We start from the raw sequence: 21,333 nt of genomic DNA, 5'->3' as shown, positions 1-21,333 counted from the left end.
GAGAGAGACAGCGACGGTCTGCACAGGTTCCCACGCCAAAGGGCTCCCCCAGCTATTACTTAGCCTCCAACCCACCGCCCCATCGCAGCCTCTCACCTAGACCAGGGTCTGGTCGCCAGGCTCACCCACACATCATACCCCTCAAAGACGTCCATAATCCCACCCGGACCCCGGCGTCCTTGAGCCTCTGTTTCTCTGCCCCAGCTGCCTTGGGGACTCTGGCGTACCTGGCTCCCCACTTATTTAACTCAACCCCGCGGCCCTAAAGCACTCCCCCCACCCGACACACACACACGCAAACACTCATTGCCTTCCCGGGATTTGGGGATCTGGGCCCCAGCCCGCCCCTGACGAACCTTGCAGAGTCAGCAACGCTAGCAGGAGCAGGAGCTCGAAGGGCAGGGGTCCCCGGCGCCGCCTCATCTCGGCGCCGCCTCGCCGTCTGACTCTCAGACAGGCTCGAGAGCAAGATGTCCAGCTGATTTCTCAGGCTTTCGCCTCGATCCCCCGCTCCGCCGGAGATTCCGGGGCCGACTGCGGCCAAGGGCACCGAGTCTCGGTCGAAGAGGGGGCGCGAGGTGGCGGCGCCCTCCGTCCCCAAGCTGCGCCGCCTAGAACAGACAGCGCGGCCAGCCCCGGGGACCCCGCGCGTCCGCCCGCCTCCCGCGGCGGGGAAACCCCCGGAGGCGGAGCCCCTTCGCCCACGTCGGGCCCAGAGCCTTCGTCGACGGGGCGGCCAGGAATGTCTAAAGAAAGCGAAAGAAAAGTCAGGCTGCGGAGCGAGGCGGGACAGGCAGCCAGTGGCCGGACGGCTGATTGCAGTCGGGTTCAGGGACGCCGGTGCGCCCGCCCCAGGTCACTCCGCGGACCTGGGGATGCAGGTGAGCCGCTTCACCTCGCCTCTCCTCCGAGCCGCTTTCACTTCCCCCGTAGGGGTCCTGGCGCAACCGGACCTGTCACATGGCCGGGGTGATGCCCGCGAGAAAGTTCGCGCGCTGGCCAGGCGCTCAGCTCACTCTTGATTCACCACCGGGGCGTGGCCACCGAGGGGCGGGCCGTGGGCGCGGGCAGCCCTGACGTCACGACCGCCCCGCCCCGAGGTATTTACCTTCGAAAAGTGGTGGCGGCTGCAGGTACCGGAGTAGTGGAGCGGCCAGAAGGGACTAGGTCTACTGGGGCGCACGGCCAAACCGATCCAAGCCAAAGGGATGCCTCGGCTCCTATTCCCTCCTCCTACACCCGGGAGACTGATCCCAAATTCTTCCCTCCTCACTAAACCCTTCTCCAGAGGATTAACCCTCCCGCATCTCTATCCCCAAGTCAAATCCTACTTTTGAGGGTTCGAGCCTCAAATTTTGAGCCCAAATACTATCTGACTGCTGACTACTCATCTTTAACCCTAATCTCCCGCTTTCAAGTCTAGTCCCGATTCTCATCCCGAACTCCCATCCTCAGCCCTGAAAACCCTATTCTCCGCTCATACCACTCATCCGTTGGCTCCACCCTGTGACCCTTAAACTCACACCCTTCCCAATTTTGTGACCCAGCTCCAAACTCTAACCGCTACCCTCTCCCTCACCATATATCCCTTCCTCTACTTAATCTGGGCCCAGGCCCTGTGCCCCTGAAGACATGGAGTTTGTGTCTGGATACCGGGATGAGTTCCTTGATTTTGCTGCCCTCCTCTTTGGCTGGTTCCGCAAGTTTGTGGCAGAACGTGGGGCTGCAGCGGCCAGCGTTGATGGCCGCTGGCAACAGCTGGAGACTCAGATCAGAAGGCTGCCCCAGGACCCTGCCCTTTGGGTGCTCCACGTCTTGCCCAACCATAGTGTGGGCATCAGCCTGGGGCAAGGGGCAGAGCCAGGCCCTGGACCAGGTCTGGGGGCTGCCCGGCTCCTAGGAGATGAGCCCCCACTCCACCTTCGAGACCTAAGCCCCTATGTCAGCTTTGTCAGCCTGGAGGAAGGGGAGGAAGAGGAGGAGGAGAAGGAGGAAGAGGAAGAGAATGTTGAGGAGGAGGGTGCAGACATGGAGAAGGTAGAACCAGAGGAGGATGGGGAGCCAGCCCCTGTCAGCAGCGAGACCCCCCAGGAAGCAAACCCTCCAGGGGAGCCAGAGGAGGCTGAGCAGGACGCAGGAGGTGGCGAGGATGGCTGCCGAGAGGACAGGGCAGAGGACGAAAAGGGGCCTGAGAGGAGGAAGGGACGGAGAAGTGGTAAGAACCCGGCGCGGCCCTGCCCTGCCCACCCCCCCTCCCCCCCCCAGGCATCCTCCCCTTCTGATGCCCTCCTCTACTATTCAGAACCCAGCTAGGAGTCTCAAACAGGTGGCCTTCAGGCCAACAGGCCTGAAAAGCTGTTTTCATTGACCTTTCATTCAGTGGTTTTTGTTTTTTAGTTTGAGCCAACATTTAAACATTGAAAGAAAAAAATTCCAGATGCCTGGATTTATACCTTCTCAAGAAAAACATAAAGTTCTGACAGCAGGCCCACATTTCTACATGGCAGCAAATGCTGGTACTATGTAGCAGCTGTCCCCTTGAGATGAGGCACACCCTCTCTACCTAGTCCCCTTTACTCACTTAGTTTACTTGCCTCACCCCTGTAGGTATTTGAATTTGGTACCCACACCCCTGACTTTTCCCTTCCTCCCCAGAGGCTGCCCCCCTGCACCTTTCCTGCCTTTTACTGGTGACGGATGAACATGGCACCATCTTGGGCATTGACCTGCTAATGGATGGAGCCCAGGGGAGTGCCGGCAGGGTCTCAGGGACAGAGAACCTGGCTCCTCGGGCCTATGCTCTCCTCTGCCACAGCATGACCTGCCCCATGGGCTCTGGAGACCCCCGAAAGCCCCGACAGCTTACCGTGGGAGACGCTCAGCTGCACAGGTACAGAAATCCATTATCTGAGGGGGAGGAGGCCGGGGGGCCTGGACTCTTGAACCCTCCAGCCTGATGCTGTCTCTACCCCCATTCAGAGAGCTGGAGAGTCTGGTCCCAAGGCTGGGAGTGAAGTTAGCCAAGACCCCAATGCGCACATGGGGTCCCCAGCCAGGCTTCACCTTTGCCTCCCTTCGGGCCCGAACCTGCCATGTTTGTCACAGGCACAGCTTTGAAGTGAAGCTGACACCCTGGTGAGCAGCCTGCAAAGATGGAGTGAGAGGGAGGAAGACCCTAATAGTTAGGCAAATAGAGAGAAAACAGGCCGGTGGGGGCCCCAGCAGACAGACAAAGAGAGGGACTGGGAAATAAGAAGATGAAAAAAAATAATAAGCTGTTACAGGCAGAGTATAAGGAAAAACAGACTGCGTGACCTATGGGCAGCTGCAGGGCAGATGGACAGTGGACAGAGGACCTCCAGAGGTTAACACTGGGTGCCCACCATCCCTGTGATCCCAGCCCCCAGTGTAGTGCTGTCTTATACTGTGGAGAGGCTTGTCTCCGGGCCGACTGGCAGCGATGCCCAGATGATGTGAGCCACCGATTTTGGTGCCCAAGGCTTGCAGCCTTCATGGAGCGAGCTGGAGAACTGGCAACCCTGCCTTTTACCTACACCGCAGGTACCAAAAAGAGGTCGGGATGGTGGGGGAAACTGAGACCAGGTGTTTGGGACTGGGGACTTGGTGCCTGGGAACAGAGTCCTGGGGCTGAAGTCTAAGTGCCTGGGGCTGGAGTCTAGATCCCTGGATTAAGGGCTGGATGTGGGGTATTGGGGGCTGGGGGTTAGACCCCTAGGGCTGAAGACAGGGTCTCTGGAGCTGAGGACTGAGGCCTGGGTCCCTGAGAGCTTAAGGGATTTGGGAGTAGGGATTCAAACACTCACTTCCCAGCTCTACCACTAACAGGTGACCTTAATCAAACTACTTCTCAGAGCCTCAGTTTCCTCATCTGTAAAATAGGAATAGTAACAAATGTTAAGACCCAGGGAACTGCTATAAGGATTCTGTGGGTTTGATGACTGCTACATTGTAAACACTCAGAAATGTTAGTTGGCTCCATGACCAGAACCAGACTCAGACCCAGGGTCCCTGGGAGAGGCTGAGGAGAGCTACAGTCTGAGCTCCTAGCCACCAGGCCCTCAATCCCTCCCCTCCCCACCTCCAGAGGTGACCAGTGAAACCTTCAACAAGGAGGCCTTCCTGGCCTCGCGGGGCCTCACTCGTGGCTACTGGACCCAGCTCAGCATGCTGATTCCTGGCCCTGGCACACCGAGGCACCCCTGGGGCAGCACGCCATCCCTCAGCCTTCTTCTCGGTGGTGCGTGGGGCCTCTCTTCAGGCGTGGGCCCCTCAGCGTAGAGGGAAGGATGGGAGAGAAAAAAGTTGTCCTGGTCCCAGAGAACCCCTCCACAGTCACACCACCAGGGCCATTTCAGGCCTTTCCCCGATCCTCAAAGAAGTCACCCCCACCCACCCTATCCAGAAGCCCCCTCCATAGGGAACCCCCCATTTCCTCTTGCTGCAGCTCCAGGCTCTCCCTCAGGGAATACACATCCTTTAGAAGGAAGAGACAGATGAGCCAGGCGGGGTCTCCCTGACACCAGGCTCCTCTTCTTTTCATCCTCTCAGGAGATCCCTACCAGCTTCTCCAGGGGGATGGGCCTGCCCTGATGCCTCCTTTGCCCCCAGATCCACCCAGAGGCCTCTTTGGTGAGCTGGAGGGGCCCTGAGAGAGCTAGGGGTAGGGACAGGGACTGGAGGGCCAGCAGTCTGGGTGGCTGAGAAAAAGGGGGCTATTGGACGGAAGGGGTTGGGATCCAGGCCTGGGGTCAGGTCCCCAGTAACCCACTCTCCCCAGGTTCTTGGCAGGATTACTACACATGGCGGGGCCTCAGCTTGGACTCCCCCGTGGCTGTGCTTCTCACCTACCCACTGACTGTGTACTACGTCATCACCCACCTGGTGCCCCAGTCCTGTAAGGAGAACCAAGGCAGGGGGAGGAGCGCAGGGAGGAGGGGGAGCTGGTAGGGGACAAGAGGGAGGAGGACAGTATTCTTAAATGGCTAGCTTCTCACCCAGTCCCTGAGCTCAACATCCAGAACAAACAGTCACTGAAAATCCATGTGGTGGAGGCCGGGAAGGAGTTTGACCTTGTCATGGTGTTTTGGGTAAGTCCCTCCAGGCCTGATGGTTGGGCATTTGGGTGTGGGGGTGGACGCAGGGTGGGACCCAGATCTGTCTTCTCTGTCCTTCAGGAGCTCTTGGTCTTGCTCCCCCACGTGGCCCTGGAGCTGCAGTTTGTGGGTGACGGCCTGCCCCCTGAGAGTGACCAGCAGCATTTTACCCTGCAGAGGGTGAGGGCTGAGGGGGGGCTCTCATCCTGCTGTCATCATGATTGGGCCCTCCGCTTCCTCTCTCCCCATCCCTCTTCCCTCTCTTACCTAATGCATCTGCCAGTACCCTAACTTCCAGTGGTTTCTCCATCCCACTCCTGGCTCCCCAGAATGGCCCCGAAGTATCTGCCCGTTCTGGTCCTGGGGTATCAGCACGGCTCAACTCTGGGACTAAAGAGAAGGGGGGCCACAGGGACCTGCAGATCAAGGTGTCTGCCCGGCCCTACCACCTGCTCCAGGGGCCTAAGCCTGACCTGGTTATCGGTAAGAGCCTGGAGTATGAGTGTGGGGAAGGTGGGAGAGAAGAAGACCATAGGAACCAGCTTCTCCCTGCTCTCCCTTGGTCTGCAGGATTTAACTCTGGCTTTGGTCTCAAGGACACTTGGCTGAGCTCACTGCCCCGGTTACAGGTGAGGGATGAGGCAAAAAGGAACTTTTCACCTCCTGCTCAGCCCCTCCTCTTTTTCTGAAAGTCTCTCCGTGCCATCATCTGCTCCACAGACATGGGGTGCGCCCACGGGTCCTCTTGCCCCTCTCTGTGTCTGTCTGGTGCTTCTCCCTCATCCCTGTCCGTCTGGGTCCTCAGTGTTCAACCCAGTCTTGGATCCCCGTGGCTAGGGAGGTACCTGAGGGGAAGGAGCCTCTTGAAGTTTGTCTGAGGCCCCGCCCCACCCCCAGTCCCTCCGAGTGCCGGCCTTCTTCACCGAGAGCAGCGAGTACGGCTGTGTGATGGACGACCAGACCATGGCGGTGGCCACAGGAGGGGGCACCAGCCCTCCACAGCCCAACCCCTTCCGCTCCCCGTTTCGCCTCAGAGCGGGTGACAATTGCATGCCTTGGTAAGGGCCAGAGACCCTCCTTATTTCCTTCCTGACCTTTAACTTCTTACTCCGGCTGTGCATCCTAAAAGGCCCACCTCGACCCTCGTCTCTGCTCTTCTGAGACCCTCCTCGCCCCAGCCCTACAACCCGCCTTCTCTGCCTCCACTACTCACCGCCCCACTAGCGGGTCTCGACAACCCCACCACACCCCTCTTTAGATCCAGCTCACAAAATCTCTCCAACTCCTCTCCCACCTCCTACCCCTAAAAGACCCCGCTTCCCTCTGCCTGGCCAGCCCCTAAATCTAGCCTCATCTCCTGGAACTTGGGGCCCACAAACCCCGCCCCTTGGGAATCCCGGCCTCTTGGCCCCGCCCTTGACGGCCACGCCCCCTCAGGTACTGCAACGCCTTCATCTTCCACCTGGTCTACAAGCCCCCGCAGGGGAACGGGGCTCGCCCTGCGCCCAGGCCCGCACCCCCAGCCCCAACTCCCGCCGCTCCTCCCGTCCCCGCCCGAAGGCGCCGAGGAGAAAAGAAGCTTAGGCGGGGGGCCCGCCGGCGGAGATGAGGGCGGAGAGGTAGCAGTCCACCCGTCCCCCAACACGCCTCTGAAAGGAATACGAAAATACTCAAGGCCGGGGAGTAGGCCGGTTGGAGGAACACGAAACGGTAAATAAAATTACTTGTTTGAAATCACTGAGTCAGACGCTCATAACTGGGTCATTAAACGGGGAAGGGAGAAACGGACTCAGATAATTTCTTTTCCTCCAGCTTCCCTCAGCCCCTCGACGGCTCTACCCACTCTTACTTGGGACTCTGACCCTCCTTGGTAATCTCAAACTTCTTCTAATGGATATGTCGATAAGTCATTTTCCGTCCCCAGTAACCCTCAGGGACCTGCACCAAGGCAAGCCAAGACCAAGAAGCAGAAAGTGGCTTCTCACTGGGGGGGCAGGGGAAGCGTACAACCTCCTAGGGGCACACAGACCTCTTGGTTTAGTGAAAGGCCCCAGCCACCCAACTGTCCAAGTTAGAAACATGGCGGCCATCCTTGAGTCCACCTTCTCTCATCCCTCATATCCAATGAAGAACCAACTCCTGCTGAGTCAGACTCCTCAAGCCCCTCCCATCCACCAGTGTATGCCCAGTCCCACTGCAAACTCCACCATACCTCAGTCTCCACATTTCAGCCAGCATATTCCTTCTAAAACATTCAATTTACCTGCTTAAATACCTTCCGTGACTCTCCACTTCTAAAGTCCCCTTGAGTATGGGCTGGACTTAGTGACTCTCACTAAGTATAGGATCGGAAAAATAGCAGAGAAATCTGGCAGACACCACCTTAACCAAGTGACTAAGGTTAATAAGAAATAGTAAGTCATGTTGACATCATGTGCTCCCTGACATGATGCAATGAGAAAGCCACATCACCTCTGTAGTATTCTTCCCAGAAATCCATAACTTCAGTCTAATCATGAGAAAACATCAGACAAATCCAAATTGTGGGACAGTCTACGCCTGACCACTATTCTTCAAAAGTATCCGAGTCATGAAAGGCAAGGAAAGACCAAGACACTGTTGATGTGGGCTTGGCGAGCCAAGGAGTTGAAAGAAAGATTTCTTGGACTCTCAAGGTCTGGCAGTCGTGCTCTTTTATTCAGAGAATAGCATGGAGTAGCATGGGGACAGGACCCATGGGCAGTAAGAGCTGCAATGGGTTGAGGGTAGGGCTAAATTTATAAGGCATAGGTATGTGAGTTATTCTTTACAAGACAAAGGAAAGATCATGAAAAAAATCATTAAAATGGCATCAGTGCAGGTGGGGTCTGCTTATTGGGTGGTCCTATAACTTTGGATACAAATCAGGTCGAATCAGGTCAGGACATCCTATGCTTCCCGGAGGATGATGTAGATGGTATGTAGGCCAGGAAGCCTTGGGCTTCTCCCTGGGGCAGCCTTGATCCTCATCACTGTGACAGATTGGAAGAGACTAAGGAGACAGGACAACTAAATATAACGCAGTATTCTGGATTGGATCCTGGAACAGAAAAAGGACATTAGTGGAAAAACTGGAGAAATCCAGATAAAGTCTGTGGTTTAGCTAATGGTATTGTATCAATGTTAATTTCTCAGTTTTGATAAATGTGCCATGGATATTTAAGATGTAACATGAAAGGAAGATAGGTGAAGGGTATATAGAAACATTCTACTATCTTTGCAACTCATCTATAAATCTAAAATTATTTCAAAATAAAAAGTTAAAAATCAAGTTCAGCCTCCTTAGTATGGCTTATGAGGTGTCTTTCTGTCATTCTCTTTTATTATAAATATTTTATTATCTAAGTTTCCAAATATATACAAAAGCCCAGAGGCTTAGCATAATAAATTTCTATGTACCCATCACTTAGCTTCAACAATTATCAACATTTTTCCCTTTTTAGTATTATCCTATGTGATATTGTGATATAATAACAAATATATATTTGGTCTTGTCCTGGGTCTTGGCACAAGAGCTTCTAAAACCCTTGGAATTTCGTGAGTGTCTTTTGTTATTCATAATAAGCCCCTTTCAACCATACCTGAGTCTGTGCTAATGAAGTGACCCTAGGTGGGCCCTTATTTAACTTCAGGGTGAGGGCTGGTTGCTAGAAGAACCAACCATGTGATTAGAGGGCTGCAACTTTCAGGCCTAACCCTCAACCCATGGGGAGAGCAGAGGGACTGGAGATCGAGTTAATCACCAAGATTCAATCAGTCGTGCCTACATACTGGAACCTCCATAAAAATCCCAGCCACCAGGGTTCAGAGAGCTTCTGGGTTGGTGAATACACTGAGCTACTGAGGATGGTGCACCTGGAGGGAGCATGGAAGTTCCACCCCACCCTGCCACCCCCATACCTTGCCCTATGCCTCTCTTCCATTTGGCTATTCCTGAGTTGTATCCTTTATAATAAACAGTAGTGGTTAGTAAACTGTTTTCCTGAGTTTTGTGAGCCGTTTTAGTAAATTATCAAACCTGAGGAGGGGTCATGGAAACCCTTGATTTATAGTCATGGTCAGAAGTACAGGAGGCCCAGGACTTGTGATTGGCATCTGAAGTGGGGACAGACTTGTGGGATTAAGCTCACTCTGGGTATTTAGTATCAGAATTAATTGAATTGCAGGACACTCAGTTGGAGAATTGGTGGGTGTGGGGGGAAAAAACCCACAAATTTGGTACAGAAGTGCTGGTAGTATAAACAGCTAATAGTTGGTGTCAGAAGTGAGATTTGCTAGACTGGCCCTGGCTCACAGAAATATGTGGTTTGGGAAGAGAAAGAATGAAAGGGTAGCAGGTGAGAAACCTTTGATTCCGGGTGGCCATGTGGTCACCCATGGTATGGAACAGCAGCTGTGCAGCAATCAGTTACTAAAGGTAAAAGTTACCAGGGGAATTTAGAATTGGATCAAACCCCCAGGGAGTTGGTTCACTGGATGTATAAGGAAATGCAAACTAATAAGAAAAATGTGAAACACATAATCTCTTGGTTATTATCTGTAATATTAAAATGAAATTTTAAAAGAGTTCTGGTTGGACTTTGATGCTAGACTAAGCTCAAATTTTGGGCAGTTTAAGCTTCGGCCACTAGCCTCAAAGCTGTTTACAAAGTGAAAAATTGAGGCCAGCCCCATGGCCAAGCGGTTAAGTTCATGCGTTCCGCTTCAGCGGCCGAGGGTTTCGCTGGTTCAGATCCTGGGGGCGGACATGGCACCACTCATCCCGCCACGCTGAGGCGGCATCCCACATGCCACAACCAGAGGGACCTACAACTAGAATATACAACTATGTACTGGGGGGCTTTGGGGAAAAGAAGAAGAAAAAAGAAAAAAAGAATATTGGCAACAGATGTTAGCTCAGGTGCTAATCTTTAAAAAAAAAAACTGAAAAGTTATGTAGGTACAACAGAAAGTCTCAAAAGCATCTGGTCACCAAGAAGGTAGTCAACATGAGGGGAGGGCAAAACCAAGAAACTACTGAAACCAGGGGGTGTAGAGTGTGAAGGAGTTCATTTTGCAGATTGGTATCATCAGCTTCCTGAAGACCCTTTACTAAAATGGATTGTGAGAGTGACTAATTTAGGGGTAATATCTTTGGTTTTGAATGCTGCAGGGTGAAAAAACATGCTTGGGTTGATACAGGACCCACAGCTCCCTATTAAACAATCACAGATGGCTGTACACAATCCAGACACACAGAAGGTTATTCCTGCGGAATAATCCAGAAGCTATCTAGGGGCCCAGTAAGAGTCACTTCATTAGCATAAACTCAGGTATGGTTGAAAGGGGCTTATGATCACTAACAAGAGCTGCTCCTCTTACCCCTATCATGAAGGAGATGCCAAGGGTTTTAGAAACACTTGTGCCAGGAACCTGGGACAGAGACCAAATACATATTTCTTATATCACAATATCACACACGCCAGCTTTTTTCCAGACTGTTTTAAAGTGCCCCCCAGACATCAGTCATCTCACTTATATGCATCTGTAACTAATAACGGGTTTTTTAAAAATGTAACCACCATGCCATTATCATACCCAATAAAATTAACAATTATTCTTTAATATCTTATAATACTCAGTTCATATTCAAATTTCTTCAATTATCTCAAAGATGCCTCTTACAGTTGGTTTGTTCTAATCAAGAAATAAATCAGATCTACACATGGCTTTTGGTTGTTACGTGTGCCATGTTTCTTTTATTCTATAACAGACCCCCCTCCCTTTTCTTTCTTTTTTATTTTCATGCCACTGATTCAATGAGAAACTGAATCATTTGTCCTGTCGAATGTTCTTCACGTCTGGATCTGGCCGCTTACTTCCTCAGGGTGTTTTTTAATTTGCTCATCTATCTCCTCTAGTTCCTGAAAACTGGTAGTTAGACCTAGATGGCAAGGCCCTTTTAATGCGGTCCCCGCCAGCCTCCGCAGGCTGATCTCATGCCACTTCCTGCCCCTTCTCTACCCTGCAGCCAGCTGCTTCTAAATGAAAACATCACACTCTCTCACTGTGGAACTTCCCTGCTTTCTTGCTCAACACATTCCTTTCCAACCTAAACATCACTTCCTTAGGGAGGGAGGACTTCCTGGACCCCCAGATGAAGATAAGCCCTCATATCGCCCTGGACATCCCCTACAGCCATAAAAGAGAAGCCTAGGTCCCTGGTAGGTTACGGGGAAATAGAACTTTGCATGACTCCCTTGGCTGGAAAATAACCCTTCCTTAAATTCCTGCCATCCACTGGATAAAAATATGAAAGGATATGGTTACCTCCGAGCCATAGGATTACTAAGGATTTGTTTATTGATTTTGTTTAGCTATATTGCTCATTTTTCTTCCATGAATACATAGTACTTTTGTAATAAAAATGTTTAATTTATAAATTTCTCTCTTTAATAATTTAATAAATACTGATTGAATGCACACAGGCTTTATGTTAGAGATGCAATGGGGAAAAAAGACAGGTAGTGGTCCCTGCCTCCAGGAAGCTTCCAGGCTGTGGCAGGGGTCAGTAAACTATGGCCTCTGGCCAAATCCAGCCCACCGCCGGTTTTGTATGGTCTGCAAGCTAAGAAATCAAAAGAAGATGACTATTTCATGATGTAAAAATCATATGAAATTCAAATTGCAGTGTTCATAAATTTATACTGAAATAGACTGACAACTATTTCTTTATGTATTGTCTGTGGCTACCTTCGTGATACAAACAGGAGGGTTTGAGCACTACTGACAGAAAGCATACTGCCTGCAGAGTCTGAAATATTTACTAACAGGCTCTTCATGGAAAAAGTTTGCTGACCCCTGGTCTAGGGCCAGGTTTTCAAAATGTGGACTTCTGTGATTTTGTGATTTTGTGTGGCTTGTAAAGTCCATTTAGAGGCCCTCAAATAGCATTCTTTTTTAATGAAATAGAACAGAATCAAAATATTAGGCGTATCACATGTAGTAAGAGTAAATATTGTGTGAAACAATTGTTTTGCTTCTATATACAACATACGCATGTATGTGCTGCATCATGATATAAAGTGTATTTCTTACGGTAGACGATGGTCAAAACATCTGGAGGCCACTGGCTTAGAGGGAGGCCTGAAAGAAACAGAGGAGTAACAGGAAAATTATAGTACAATGGGATTGGTGTGATGATGACAGAGTTAGAGACTCTTAGAGACAAAGAGGAGGCATTTAAGACACCCTCAGGGTGTCAGGGAAGGCTTCCTGGAAGAAATGACATTTAAGCAGTGACTTGAAGGACAAGTAGGAGTTAGCCAGGAAAAGAAGACTGACAGCATGTACAGAGGCCCTGGGGCAAACGGAAGCAAAGCCCTGAGAGAAATTACAAGAAGTTCAACATAGTGGGAGTTTAGGATGAGATGAGGCTCCCTTACCCCCTCACTCTCCATCACATTACTCTTTTATTTTCTTTGAGCACTTATCACAGTTATTTGATTGGCCCATCATTTATGTATGTTTATTACCCCTGCTCCTCCAACACATACGAAAAAGTAAAATCCACAAAAGGGGAGACCTTGTCGGCCTTGTTTATAACTATGCCCTAGCACAGTGCCTAGGGTGTCATAGCCACTCAGCATTTCCTAAGGGAACTGTAGAAAGATGTTCCTGCTATACTAGGGGGGAAAATGGACTCTGGGAGGGTAATACCTGAGAAGACAGACCAGTTTGGAAGTTCTGGTAATAATACAGGCAAGAGCTGATGGTGCCTTAATGTTGGAGAGAAACAGGGAGATCCCGGGCTCGTGAGGAGGTAAAAATAACAGGTGGTGATCAAATGAATAGATGTTAGGGCAAGGGGAGGGCTGGCTGAAGGGATGAAGGATGACCTCTGGTTCCTAGTTAGGGCAACTAGATAGAAGAACGGCCATCTGCTCGCAGTGGGGACACAAGAAGAAGAGGAGTGAAGTTAGACTAGTTGGAAGAGGATGAGAGAAAAGGTAATAAATTCAGAGTGGGACTTGTGAAGTTGGAGATGCTTGTGGGACCTCCTGGTGGAGATTCTGGCAGGCAGCGGATATGTGAGATGGAACTCACACAACTAGGAGAGTGGATGAGAGCCCTAGAGAGAAGGAGAAGAGGCCTTAACAGAATCCTGGTGAAGGCCAAAATGTAAGGCTGGTCAGAGCAAGGAGAGGCAGAGTTCCAAGGGCAGCAGGGAACCCAGGAGAGCTCAGAAACAAAGAACACGTGCTCAGCTGTGTCAGGGGCTGCTTACATCAGGTAAGATGAGAGTGAAGAAGAGTCCCCTGGACTTAGCAACAAGGACACAGAGTACGGTAGCCCCCCCCGATCCATGGGGATACGTTCCAAGACCCCCAGTGGATGCCTGAAACCACAGATAGCATCGAACCCTATACATACTATGTTTTTTCCTATACATACACAGCTATGATAAAGTTTAATTTATAAATCAGGCACAGTAAGAGATTAACAACAACTAACAATAAAATACAACCATTATAAAACAACATGCTGTAATAAAACTTATTGTAGATCTTAGCAACCTCAGCATGTGATTTTTTTTCTTTCCTTATTAAACGGAGACTTTTCACCTTTTCACTTAAAGGAAACACTTTGTGGCTTCTCTTTGGCATATCTGAATTGCCAGAACCACTGCTCTTGTGCTTTGTGGCCACTATTAATTAAAGTAAGGGTGACTGGAACACAAGCACTGCGACGATGGCCACTAAGTGACTACCGGGCGGGTAATGACTACTGCATGGATACGCTGGGCAAAGGGATGATTCAGGTCCCGAGTGGGACAGAGCAAGGTGGCGTGAGATTTCATCATGCTACTCACTATGGCACTTGATTTAAAACTTATGAATTGTCTATTTCTGAAATTTTCCATTTAATATTTTGGATCGTGGTTGACAGCAGGTAACTGAAACCGTGGAAAGCGAAACCACGGATAAGAGGGGGACAACTGTATTCAATAGAGTGGTGGTGGCAGACTGGAGAGGGCAGATAAGTGAGAGGGAGGTGAATTGGGGGGCAAGAATCGGACAACTTAGAAAATACAGAAAACACTAAAAAGAAAATTCCAGTGGTCTTCAATTCCAACACCCAGAAATAACTACCATCACCATTTTGGTATGTTTAGTTTTTTTGAGCAGAATGCACATATTTTTACAAACTTTTATCATACTGTACATAATGTTAACTAGCTTTCTTTTTTTTAATATAACAATGCTATGAATAGTTTTTCACGTCATTAGACAGTCTCTATTCATGGATGGCTGTACACTAGCTACTTTATGAATGTAACATACCCTGGCCCACTTTTGGACATTTAAGCAGCTTCTAATTTTTCTCTATTATAAATGAAGAAAGAAGCAGAAAGTGACCCAGCTTGAAACCAAACTGGGACCCAAGATAGTGTGGGCCTCCCTGGCAGCTGGGGAGTTGATTTACCTGAGATGCTTTGCGTGGCATTTTTGGCCAAGGAAGGAGGAAGACAGTTTGCAGGTTCTTGGGTAGAAGCATGGGGTGAGGAAGGCAACATGATTCTGTGTGGCGTGTGAGTCCCAACCCCTACGGCCTTATGGACTAAGATCTGACGTCTACAAGAGAGGAACCATAGGCAGAGGCCAAAGGACCCATGGGGCACAAAGAGCACAGCACAGCATCTGGATCTCAGGAAACAAAGTCACACACAGAAAGGGCTCCTCCTACTTCTCAGTGGACACAGTGTGGCTTTGGGGGGCACTGAGAACTCCAAAGAACCCAAAAGACTGGCTGTGGTACATGGATAACTGGCAGGTTTGGAAGCTGTCACTTTCACATTGGGAGCATTACACAGTTGAGACAAGAGCCAGCAAGTTACAGGTTGTTTTATTATTATTATTATTATTATTATTATTATTTTATTATTATTATTTTGGTGAGGAAGCTTGGCCTTGAGCTAACATCTGTTGCCAATGTTCTTCTTTTTGCTTGAGGAAGATTGTCCCTGAGCTAACATCTGTGCCAGTCTTCCTCTATTTTGTATGTGGGATGCTGCCACAGCATGGTTTGATGAGTGGTGTGTACGTCCATGCTGGGGATCCAAACCCAGAAACCCTGAGCCACTGAAGCAGAGCACGTGAACTTAACCACCACGCCACTGGGCCAGCCTAGAGGTTGTTATTATTAATGGCCTCAGTTAGTACCCACCTGCTAGTGAGGTCATGGGTTTTTTAAGTTTCCAAGTGTTTAGAGATTTTCCCATTATCTTTCGTCATTGATTTCTAGTTTCTGTCTGCTGTGGTCAGAGAACATGCTCTGTAAGATTTCACTTCTCTTCAATGTGCTGAGGTCGGTTTTATGGCCCAGGATACGGTCTATCTCGGTACATGTTTCACGAGTGCTTGAAAAGAATGTGTATTCTGCTGTTGTTGGGTGGAGTCATCTACAAGAATCGATTACATCCTGTTGGTTGATGGTGTTGAGTTCTTTTATATCCTTGCTGATTTTCTGCCTAATTGTTCAATCAGTTACTGAAAGGTAGGCCATGGGTTATGGATTTAGAGAAACCTGGTTTGAACTCAAGCATATGCAGATCCAGAACCCTGGAGAAACTCTTCTGAGAGCCACACTCTGTTGGCCTAGGATGGAAAGCGCAAAGAGCAAATATTCATATAACGCTTACTCTGTGCCAGACTATGTTCTAAGCACTTTATATCAATTTGATCCTCACGACAAACCTGCAAGTCAGTATTATTATTTTCCCCCATTTTACAGATGAGGAAACTGAGGCAATGGGAGGTTAAGTAACTTAACCAAGGTCAAGAGGGGTAGCCTGGAAACAAACCTAGGCAATCTGGCTCCAGAATATGCGCTTTTAACCTCTATACTACTGCTTCCTGGAAAACGACACAATTTCCCAGGACAGATACGAAAGGCTTGCCATGAAAGTCATTTTTCCCTTGATGATTGGCCATACAAAGAATCAGAAACACTCTGTCAAGTTTTCTTTGAAATACATGGAAGGATTTAAGGAAGGCCGCAGAGATAGATCCACGAGCTCCTGGTAAGACCACTACTCCCCCATCTGAATACTGCCCATCTCACCACGCCAGCGGGAGATGGAATGGAATATGACGAAATCCACAGCTTAGGAATGAAAATGAACATGGTGCCACTCACCACTTGCAGCTGTTGAACAGGAAAATTTGGCAAGTCTGACTTGAGACGGGCCTCAAGTACAAAATGCAAACTGGATTTTGAAGATTTAGTATGAAGGAAGGAATGTAAACTGTCTCATTAATAACTTTTTATGTTGATTACATGTTGAAAAGACATTTTGAATATATTTGGTTAAATAAAATATATTATTAAAAATTTTTTATAAAACAAGATTTAGGGATCAGATAGCCTGAGTTTGAATCCGAGCCTCCCACTTACTAGTTTCCTGACCTTGAGCAGGTTACCCAGCCTCTCTGTGCCTGTTTCCCCACCTGCAAAATGGGGATAGTAACGGGATTGTCGTGAGGATGAAGGAAAGTGACAAATGTAAGTGCTTAGGAGAGTTCTCAGCACGGTAAGTATTCAATAGATGTTATATGTTGTTGTTATTATTATTGCAAACTGCCTAAGAGACCCATTCTAAGACAGAGATGACAACTAAAACTAACATCCTACCTTTCACAAAGAGATACCATGCCTTACACCTCTGTTCATTGTAGGCACCACGCTAGAAGTTCACACTTGCCAGGGCATCCACTGTCACCTTGACTTAGCCCCGAATGACTCTGTCCATCTGCTCTTGGGTTCAATGTCTACCCCTCCCGCACCCTGCCCCAAATCCTTTCACTGGACCTTCTGGAACTTAAGGTTGACAAAATTCCCCCAATCGTCAACCTCTTCTCTCAGTTTTCCCTTTGCCTTCTTGCTCTCATAGAAACTTGGCTCTCCTCCAAAGCCACTGCTCCCTCGCAACCTTTTGAAGAGGGAGGTGTTTTTTCTCCCACATTCCACATACTCTGAGGTGAGGCAACTCCCTGTTGTTGCTTCTAAAAAATTTCAAAACCCCAGCCTCTTTGAAGCACACAACAACAGACTATATATCACCCATTACCCCTCCTTGTTACAGGCATCTTCCAACATCTGCCAACTTCTCTGAGGACTTAAGCATTTGGCTGACATTTACTTCTTCACCATTAATCATGTCTTCATCCTTGTAGACTAAGATATCTACCTAGACAGTCCACCCAACACCCCAATCTCTCAGTTCCCTTGTCCTCTGCACTCTAATCTCCTCCACCCCACCTCAGCCACACACTCCAAAGGCCAAACCCTAGAACCCTGCCATTATCAGTAACTGCACCACTTCCAATCTCCTGATTTCAAACATCCCTCCACTCTCCATCTTTCCAGTCCCCTTTCTGATCCCCTCAGTTCAACAATCCTTCAACCCTTTGGGCTCTTTAGTCCATTGACCAGTCCACATCTTCACTGTCCATTACCCTCTTCAAGCCTTCACATCTCACCTCACCCAGTTTAGATCTGATTATCCATTACTATAATCATTCCTTTGTGTACATCTCAACTCTCTTGTCCTTCTTCCTCCATCTTATTTGCAAAACTGCAAGCATGACTTTTTTTTTTTTTTTTTTTTTTGAGGAAGACTGGCCCTAATTTAACATCTGTGCCCATCTTCTTCCATTTTCTGTGCAGGACACCTGCCACAGCACGGTTTGATGAGCAGTGCTAGGTCCATGCCCGGGATCCAAACCCCGAGCCACCAAAGCAGAGTGCACGAACTTAGCCACTACGCCACCCGGCTGGCCCTGCAAGCATGATTAAACCAAGCTCCACCAACAATGAGACTTTCCCTGAGCTGCTGAGCACGGCTAAAGATAAACGACTGTGCTGACAGGTCTCACTTTGGATTTGTAATGATGAATCATAAGTAGGCTCTTGGCACTGCCCAACAATCCTATGGTTTTTCCTACTCAATTCTTTCCGCTGCTCTCTGAAATAATACTTCATACCCCTCTCTCCTCAAGTGGCCATCAACACCCTGCCATCCTCGGCTAGTGATCTTAATTCTTATTTTACAGAGAAAAGAGAAGCAGCCTGAAAAGAACTTCCTCATCTTTCTACCAGTGCTTCTTATGATATCTACACCCTGCAAATTCCTTTTTTCTAGTTGTTTTTTGGTCTGTCATGTTGAATGCATTCCCCAAATGTCTGGTCATCCTTTCTTCTCCATTTCACATCCCCACTAGTCCAATGAAAGCACCCTGTTGGAGATAATCTTGCCAAATCCAATGGTGAGTACTCACCTTCTTAGGAGCATTTAACAGAGTTGTCACTCCCTTCTTGAAACATTGTCTTGGCCTCCAGGACATCACACTCTCCTGGTTCTCCTCCCACCTTGCCAGGGGATCCTTTTGCTGGCTTCTCCTCCTCTTACCAGTCTCTCCATCCTCTACCCTCTTTTCTCTGACTACGCTCACTCTCCCACTCCTGCCCCACACAACTAACTGTCTTCCCTGTGCTGCTTCATGTTTATAAATGGTACCACCCATCCCATCACTGGGTCTAAATCTTAGGGTTCATCCATGCGTGCAACCCCTCAGCCAGTCCAATGGCTCTATCTTCAAACTCTCTCCCAAATCTGGTCACTCTTCATCACCTCCACCTTTACCACACTGGTCCAGGCTACCACCATCCCTCACCCGGGCTAACTGCAATAACCTCCTCACTGTCTCCCTACTTCCGTCTTGCCCTTCTACAGTCTGTTCTCCTCATAACAAAGGGTAACAGTAAAACCTGAATCAGATCACAAAGCCCCTGCTCCAAACTCTCCAGGGGCTTCCCCATGACCCCTGTGACAGCACTCAGACTCTGACCATGACCAACACGGGTTAGGGCCCTACATCACCCCTCCAGCTCTTCCCTCACTCACCAAACTCCAGCCACTCAGCCATTCTTTGCCTTGCCTACAGCAGGCCACGGTCATTTCCTCAGGGCCTTGCTCTTGCCTTCACTGGAACACCCTTCCTCCCAAACCTTCCTTCCTTCCTGAGTGCACTGCCTCAGAGAGCCCTTCCCTGACCTCCCCAACTAAAACAGCCCTCAGTACCTCTTAGACTATCTCCTTCACTTGTTTTGTTTTTCTTCATAACACTTATCGCTACCTAAAGTTGTGTATTTATTCATTTACTTGTTTATTGTCTGCTTCTCCCAACTGAATCCCCAGCACATCGAACAATGCCTGGTATGAAGTAAGTACTCAATAAATCTTTGTTGTACGAAAGAAAAAAAGGGAGAGAGAGAAGAAAGAGAGAAATAACAAGCAGGTGAGCAAAAAGCCTCAGAAAACTGATTCTGGATAAAGCCAGCTAAATCATCAGCTCTTCCCCTCCGCATATGTCATCAAGCATGTTGATCACACAGCACAGGAACTTCAAGCACGAGAACTGAGTCTGACAGGCCTGAGTGCAAGTCCCAGCTTGACTACTTTCAGCTGTGCAGTCTCCGGCAAGTTACTTAATTTCTCTGGGCCGCATACACTCATTCAGCAAACATTTACTGAGTGCCTACTTTACAACAGGGGCGCTGTGCCATGTCTGTTGTGAAGATTATATAAGACAGTGTATGATGAGTCTCTGGCACCAAGCCTAGCTAATCATAATACTCAGTCGTCTGGTATTATCTATGCCCATTCTTCAAGTTTTGCCACGAGACATTCTGTCTGTTTATAATCATCTGTGTTTGCAATTTGGATTGTCTCATTGATCAAATCATTATTTAGGACTGTTTTGGGGTTATTAAGAGGTTGGGTTTTGTTACTTAAACATTTGTAGATTTCTGGTTTATTGCATTGTGGCTGGAGAACGTGACCAGTACAATTTCAGGTTTGGGGAATTTGGTATTTCTTTCAGAGCCTAATATTTTATCAATATTTGTAAATGTTTCATTGGCAGTGAAAAAGGTGTGTTCTCCATTTATGAGATACAGAGTTCAATAAATAACATTTGAAATGCTCCAGGATGGAGACACTACGTTCACCGCTGATTCCTCGTCTCCAGCAAAGGACCTGGCACACGTCATAGACATTCTATAAATATTTGTTGAATGAGCGGCTAATTAATCAATCAACCTTATTATCATCTAGATTCTCGATACCTTTGTACCTTTGTATATTTTTTTCTTATTTCACCTGCCAAAGACTGGTGAGTTGTTACAATTTCCCACCACTCTTACATTTCTGACTGTTTCCCAATGTATTTCTGACTATTTTGGCTTTATATATTTCAATACAATATGATTCAGTGCCTGAGAGTTTATGGCTGTTATACAATCATTATAAATATACTCTCTATCAATATAAAATGACTATTTAACAAAACACTATACTATATGATCTCATTTTATTATGCATTTATTATTTTGAATTGGCAACACAATAATAAAATTCAAAAGGTACAAAAGTATCTTTTCACAAAAGCGGAAAGTAATTTCCCTTCCTCTCATCTCCCGTCACCCCGTTCCCCCGACCCTGAGGCAACCAGTTAACAGAATTTTTCTGACTAGCTCAATTTGAAAACATTACTTTTTTTCACAGAGGAGTCTAAAATATCTGCGTGAATTGTTTTGAGCCATATATGTGGCAGAGTCATTTTACGCTTTCTGTTGTTTACGCTCCCTTGATGCTTTGTCTTGTGCTATGTGGGTTAAGTCTTCTTTCTTTTTATCTTCTCTGGTGCTTTGGAAGGCATATACCCCATTTGTTATTTCTCTAATGTTTCCATTTAACATTTTCAAAAGTATTCTTAACCTGTATTTCTTGACTTGGAGTCAAGAGTAAAATACCACGCTATGAGTCTGCCCAATTAAATCAAGAATGTGAGCATATCCCTTTCCTCCCCTCCTCAGAGGATGTTGATGAGATTAGGGGTTTACAGACATAGATTGTTATTATTGTTCTAGTCTGGCCTTATGGTTGTAAGGAAGATTTACCCACCTGTTATGGGCTCAACTTTGGCTCCTGGAAATTCATAGGTTGATGTCCTAATCCCCAGTAGCTCAAAATGTGACTCTATTTGAAAATAGAGTCTTTAAATAAGTTAAAGGGTGGTCGTCACATGGGCCCTAATCCAAAATGACCGATGTCCTTATAAAAAGAGGAAATTTGGAC

The 21,333-nt window shown here is 48.1% G+C and overlaps 2 protein-coding genes across 6 annotated transcripts in view; one reads left to right on the top strand and one right to left on the bottom strand.

Annotated features, from left to right (window-relative positions):
* CXCL16 (C-X-C motif chemokine ligand 16) overlaps window positions 1–21,333 on the bottom strand; it is a 24,408-nt gene extending 3,075 nt beyond the window's left edge. Inside the window, exons 1-2 of one of the 2 annotated variants that reach the window (XM_070561031.1) lie at window positions 21,160–21,333; window positions 357–746 (exon numbers count right to left, since the gene is read on the bottom strand). In XM_070561031.1, the coding sequence (XP_070417132.1) occupies window positions 357–423 (67 nt within the window). In that variant the 5' untranslated portion in view covers window positions 424–746; window positions 21,160–21,333. Of the gene's footprint in view, window positions 1–356; window positions 1,043–21,159 lie in introns of those variants that run through there. The other variant, XM_008534891.2, reaches the window with a different exon arrangement.
* Window positions 1,084–6,855, top strand: ZMYND15 (zinc finger MYND-type containing 15). 4 transcript variants are annotated; one of them, XM_008534890.2, is made up of 13 exons: window positions 1,084–2,215; window positions 2,656–2,890; window positions 2,980–3,135; window positions 3,401–3,561; window positions 4,106–4,258; window positions 4,570–4,650; window positions 4,799–4,915; window positions 5,020–5,108; window positions 5,196–5,294; window positions 5,444–5,597; window positions 5,685–5,743; window positions 6,012–6,172; window positions 6,552–6,855. In XM_008534890.2, the coding sequence occupies exons 1-13, from the start codon at window positions 1,633–1,635 to the stop codon at window positions 6,721–6,723; spliced, it is 2,220 nt and encodes a 739-aa protein (XP_008533112.1). In that variant the 5' UTR covers window positions 1,084–1,632; the 3' UTR covers window positions 6,724–6,855. The 4 variants fall into 4 exon arrangements, with proteins under 4 accessions (XP_008533112.1, XP_070417117.1, XP_070417116.1 ...); XM_070561016.1 differs by lacking the exon at window positions 2,980–3,135 and having other exon boundaries at window positions 1,328–2,215; XM_070561015.1 differs by lacking the exon at window positions 4,570–4,650 and having other exon boundaries at window positions 1,328–2,215.

The sequence above is a fragment of the Equus przewalskii genome, chromosome 10 (assembly GCF_037783145.1).
Source record: "Equus przewalskii isolate Varuska chromosome 10, EquPr2, whole genome shotgun sequence".
Taxonomy (NCBI): Eukaryota; Metazoa; Chordata; class Mammalia; order Perissodactyla; family Equidae; genus Equus; species Equus przewalskii.
The sequence above is the reverse complement of the archived record's forward strand: the minus strand, read 5'-3'. Positions and strand labels throughout refer to the sequence as shown.

Bases quoted from the DNA above. Each gene is read 5' to 3' on its own strand.
- ZMYND15 (XM_008534890.2), top strand. From the start codon at position 1,633: ATGGAGTTTGTGTCTGGATACCGGGATGAGTTCCTTGATTTTGCTGCC. The intron at 2,891-2,979 runs GTACAGAAATCC...ACCCCCATTCAG, and splicing joins GGAGACGCTCAGCTGCACAG to AGAGCTGGAGAGTCTGGTCC. The intron at 4,916-5,019 runs GTAAGGAGAACC...CTTCTCACCCAG, and splicing joins CCACCTGGTGCCCCAGTCCT to TCCCTGAGCTCAACATCCAG.